Raw genomic sequence first — 3,900 nt, forward strand, 5'->3', positions numbered from 1 at the left:
TCCCTTACAGGCACCATCATATCATTGCTGAATGTGGAAATAAGCTGCTTGTCATCAGATACCATATATATATATAATGTATATAGTATATATGATATACTATCATATATACTACCAGATCATGACATATATATATGTCATGATCTGGCCTGTTTGCTCACCCTTAATTTGTCATTCCTTTCACCTGTCGTTTTTCCCTCCCTGCCTCAATTATAATTTATTCCCCTCACCTGTTTCCTCTAGTTTATATTCAGTTCAGGCTGAGCATTCAGTGCCAGATCATTACCTGTCTTTCTGTCAGCCTGTCCTGTTAATTTTATTTCCTTGGTTCATGTCATGGATCCCAGCTGCCAGTGGAAAGAGGGTTTCAGTGTTTGTCTCATTTCCTGATCGTCCACTGTTCCTCCCCCACGGAGTCCTCTGGATTTTTGGCTCATTATGGGGGGAGGTTCAGTTTTTATCCAGTAAGCCTGGCTCTAGGGAGGAGACCAGTTTAAAGTCCTGCTTCAAGTTCCAGTTCCTACGTCCTGTCTCGGCTACCCTCTTCCACTGTGCCTGCCTGTCTACACCTGATCATGTCTGCTCCTGTGCGTGACCACCTGGTCATGCTTCTGATCCCAGTCAGACTCTGAACCCTCCTGGAAGCCTGTGGATGCCTGGAGTCTGGATCCTGTCACCTGTTTCTGTTCCTGCCTGATCTGGATCCTGCCTGTTTCTGGCTGTTCCTGTCTGTTCTGGATCCCTCACCAAGATTGGCTTCCAGCATGACCTCTGGGACTGCAGCACTGGGGACACTCGTGGTCTGGACTGTTAAACCAGGTAAGTGACCAACACAGATAATCAAATATCAGTTTATCGTGGTCACTTATCTGTGTTTCCTCCCTAGAGTGTCTGAGATTGGGCTGTCCCCCGCCCCCCCGCCTGCAGTGTCCGCGAGCCACAGCTCCGCTTCCGCTTTTGTTTTATTTAATAAACGTTTGAACTTTCCTACTGACTGTCTCTCCTTGAATACTGGGTCCATCTGTCTCTGTTCATGACAATACATATATACTATATACTGTATACTTAAAAAACTATTTCAAACAACTGTACATTGTAGTGAAAGGGATATACTAGCTTTAAAAGGTAAAAGTAGGACATTTCTCATGATAGGATCACTGCTGCCACCTCCTGGCTTTGAGGAGAACTGCAGGTCCCAGAGGAGGTGAATTGGATCAGCATGGGGAAAAAAACACCTGGTAGAGGTATGAAGTGCCAAAGCATCACCTGTGCAATATGGAGGTGGACCGAACCTGTCACTGTGTAACTGCGAATTGTCCAATCTACCTGCAGCAGACTCACTTATATCTCTCCCTACACTTCATTTAAATTTCCAAAAGTCATAAACACTCCATCTGTAGTTTTCAAGCTTTTTTTTTTAGTCTCTTTTTTTTAACTCATAATCATACTCTCTCATTTTTTTAATCATAATATGCTTTCTTTACATATTTTTTTTCTAGATATTCTAGTTTTTTCCCCCTCTTTCTTAAATCTGGAGCCTCCCTCTGGAAAGCCATAAGCATTCATTCATTTGTTAACAATTTGAACCAAATTTCTTCAACATGCAGCTGCATATGGGGTCAACAGGAGGAGGAAAGCGAGCACTTATTGGATCCTTCATTATCACAGCTAGGACGTCTCCTAGTCAAGCCTTCTTTTCCTTCAGGAATGTGTAGAAGTGCTAGAAAACCATCAGGAATCTATAAATAAATTCCCTATACCAAAATTGAATAACAATCCCACATTCACTTTAACTTTAAGTGGACTTTACCACTTTATTTTACCAAGCCCAGCATCCTCCTTCTAACAGCCACCATTCACTGCACTGCCAAGTCACTTCTTACCCAATCTTTCCCATTCTCCGTTTCATGTTTTTTTCCCCATTTTTTTTTTTCAACAACAGAAATATAAATGAAATAGCATCTCACCCAATCCTAGACAGTAAGGTCTTTGTAGATGCAGGAGGCAAGGGCGTAGGTTTGATTTCAACTTTGGGAGGGACACTATTGGTCTTCAGTTTCATTGGTCTGATGTCATTGGTCCTATGAAAATATGCATGCTCTGTTTTTATGCTTAATGTGAGCATAAGGGCACATTTTGTTTAAAGAGAACAGCAGCATTTATGGCTACATTAATACAGCATTAATACAAATCTTATAAGCACTAGATGCTGTTTATCAATGTTTAAAGCATCACTGGCTCTGATGAATCTGGAATTAGGACTTTTTTTCCACTTTGAAAAGGTTTGCATTTAAACTTACCAGTGACTAAGACAGGGCCTATTTATCCAAATATAGTCTAAAAATGTCTGTTATATGTGGATTTATCCTGTGTTTTGTTTTGAAGATATAGAATCATGCAGAGGTAAACCTCACTCTTATTTTTTATCTAATATGCTCTTTCTGTATCATGCAAAATAATACATTCAAGGGACGGAAAATAAAGTATTGTATTTACATGAGCACTGGAACTATAAGAGGAACTGACACTGAGCATTTAAAATATTAACTTCACTATAAAAGTTGTACATCTGGGCTGTAATTACTTTGTGTAGCCCATTTCATGTATTTTATCTAGGGCTGAAACAATTAATCATATTAACCGATTATTTAAATAATCCTCAACTAATTTAGTAATTGATTAATCCTTAATCAGAGTATAGGGCCACTAAAATGTGCCTTTAGCCGACAGAGCGACCCGCTTAGAGCAGGAATTATACCAAGATTGTAAAAAAAAATGTAAACATTTTGCATTTAAGATAAAAAAACATTTTTTTCTCTGTCAATATTCTCTATCCAGAACTCCTCAAGACGAAAAGTTTCTGTTTCACCTGCTTTCATTTAATAAAAAAATCTTCTTTAAGGAACCTTTGGCTATGTGAATATTCATCGATTCATTGAAAAAATACTCGACAGATTAATAAATTTGCAAAATAATCAATAGTTGCTTCCCTAATTTTAAGGTAACATTCCAACCATAATACAGCACTGAAGGGCATCTGCTTCACCCTGAGGCTGCCCTGCATCATTATATCTGGGTTTCCTACAATCATATAATGTTTCTATTAAACAAGTGCGTTTTTAATATTAAAGGATTAAATTAACACAACCTTTTATCATGCTTACTGTCTGACTGTTTAAATTGCTCATTATGCATTATGCGCTGTAGAGTAAATTATAAACATGTTGTTTACATCGAATTATTGGTATGAACAAGTAGGTCGATCCAAAATTTTGGTAGGGAAATGTCCCTATCGTCCCTATGCAACCCTATGCCTATGCTTTTCAGACAATTTACATTAATCAATGTAATTTTTCTGGTGTATTTCGACAATTTTATTTGGTGGAGGGTTTTGTTTTTATATATGTTCAGGTCAATTTAGTTGTTTGGAAATTGGTGTTTGATTTGGTTGATGTCAACTAGTCGCTTTTGTTTGTAATTGGTTGATTTATTTCTTGTTGTTTGTCAAAAATTGTCTGAACTAAATTCCTTTTCATTCATTCAGTTATTCATATTAAGGCCAACAGGTGGCGGTAACAACTCTTAACTTCTTGTTGGAGCCTCAGAAGAAGAACCAGGCCGGTTGTTTAACAGCCAAGATGGCGGCGACGATGTTGAGGTCGCTCTCCAGGCTGGGAGGACGTCCTTCAAATAGTTTAATACTGAGCAAGAGTTTACTGAGCCCTGGTTGCACGCTGCTGCAGAACAGGTATGATAAGATAAAGACAAATGGAGATAAAACAGACATTTGTTCCGCTGCTGTAGCCTAAACTCTGTACAGAATCGAAGGCTAATGCTAACAAGAAGCTAACAAGCTTTCCCTGTTAAATAATCACCTGTCAAACTGAAGGCTGTCGTTTT

At 38.7% G+C, this 3,900-nt stretch overlaps 1 protein-coding gene across 1 annotated transcript in view; it reads left to right on the forward strand.

The window, feature by feature from the left end:
- Nucleotides 1-3,620: 3,620 nt before the first annotated feature.
- ndufs2 (NADH:ubiquinone oxidoreductase core subunit S2) overlaps nt 3,621-3,900 on the forward strand; it is an 11,264-nt gene continuing 10,984 nt past the window's right edge. Inside the window, exon 1 of the mRNA XM_015397864.1 lies at nt 3,621-3,748. Within this exon, the coding sequence (XP_015253350.1) occupies nt 3,639-3,748 (110 nt within the window). The 5' untranslated portion in view covers nt 3,621-3,638. The remainder of the gene's footprint in view (nt 3,749-3,900) is intronic.

Source organism: Cyprinodon variegatus, unplaced genomic scaffold (assembly GCF_000732505.1).
Source record: "Cyprinodon variegatus isolate N-32 unplaced genomic scaffold, C_variegatus-1.0 Scaffold894, whole genome shotgun sequence".
NCBI lineage: Eukaryota > Metazoa > Chordata > Actinopteri > Cyprinodontiformes > Cyprinodontidae > Cyprinodon > Cyprinodon variegatus.